At 35.5% G+C, this 1,102-nt stretch overlaps 1 protein-coding gene across 3 annotated transcripts in view; it reads right to left on the minus strand.

The window, feature by feature from the left end:
• The window catches only part of LOC106874975 (serine beta-lactamase-like protein LACTB, mitochondrial), a 21,128-nt gene that overhangs the window by 15,550 nt on the left and 4,476 nt on the right, over positions 1 to 1,102 (minus strand). For all 3 annotated transcript variants that reach the window (XM_014922905.2, XM_014922906.2, XM_014922904.2), the window contains exon 3: positions 442 to 632. In XM_014922905.2, coding sequence (XP_014778391.1) covers positions 442 to 632 — 191 coding nt within the window. The remainder of the gene's footprint in view (positions 1 to 441; positions 633 to 1,102) is intronic.

Here is a 1,102-nt window from a genome sequence, read left to right on the forward strand (position 1 = left end):
TACATTACATGGAAAAATGTGAGCAAGAGAAATAATATTCTTAAGATTATAAACCTAGAAAATTACAGGACAAGTTATTATACTTGGAAACTTTCAGGACAGCTTATTACATCTGGTAAAGCACAGAATGAGAAAATTTTTACTTAAAATATTGCAGCTGAGGATAAAATTTCAAATAAAATATTTAGATTTAGAAAATATTAGCTTTTATTAAAGCTAAAAATTTTATTACAAGTTATTACTTCTATACACACATATGTGCATATGCGTGCACACACACACACACACACACAAACACATGTATATATACAAAACCCACTTACAAGACTTTGGTTGGTCTAGGGCTATATAAGAAGACACTTGCTCAAAGTGCCAAGTAGTGGGACTGAACCCAAAACCTTGTGGTAGGAAGCATACAAAATGATACTTCTGCGAACATACCTTTTCCCCATCTACTTCTTTCTCAGGGAAGGATGGTACATAGTGCTGGACTGGTTTGTTAAGATCAAGCAGTCCATTCTCCCACATTTTGGCTACTGCTGCCATGGTGATGGATTTACTAATGCTGGCAATCCTGGTCACGGTGGATGGGGTGTATGGAATTCGATTCTCCAGGTCAGCATAGCCGAACCCTGTAAGGAACCAATCAGAATTAATGAATATAATCATGTGATAGGAAAAGAAGAATGCAAGTTAGAATGTAATTAGATTAGAGGTGAGAAAAAAAAGTTAATAATGAAGATAAAACATTCATAGAAATACAATTATACATACATATATATGTATGTATATCATCATCATCATCATCATTTAACGTCCGCTTTCCATGCTAGCATGGGTTGGACAATTTGACTGAGGACTGGTGAAACCGGATGGCAACACCAGGCTTCAAAGTTATTTTATTCCACATAGGTAGAGGTAGAAATACTGAAAAAGAAGTTGAAAATGCACTGGGAGTCATTTAAATGGTTTGCTTTGAAGGGCTTAACCACTTTCACAGATATTTCTGATTTTCAAAGGTTAAATGACATAGAAAGATGTGGAGCCGAAGCATAGCCCCGCGTCTTTCTACTGTATCTCACTTATCTTTTGAAAATCAGAA

This window comes from Octopus bimaculoides, chromosome 14 (genome assembly GCF_001194135.2).
Source record: "Octopus bimaculoides isolate UCB-OBI-ISO-001 chromosome 14, ASM119413v2, whole genome shotgun sequence".
Taxonomy (NCBI): Eukaryota; Metazoa; Mollusca; class Cephalopoda; order Octopoda; family Octopodidae; genus Octopus; species Octopus bimaculoides.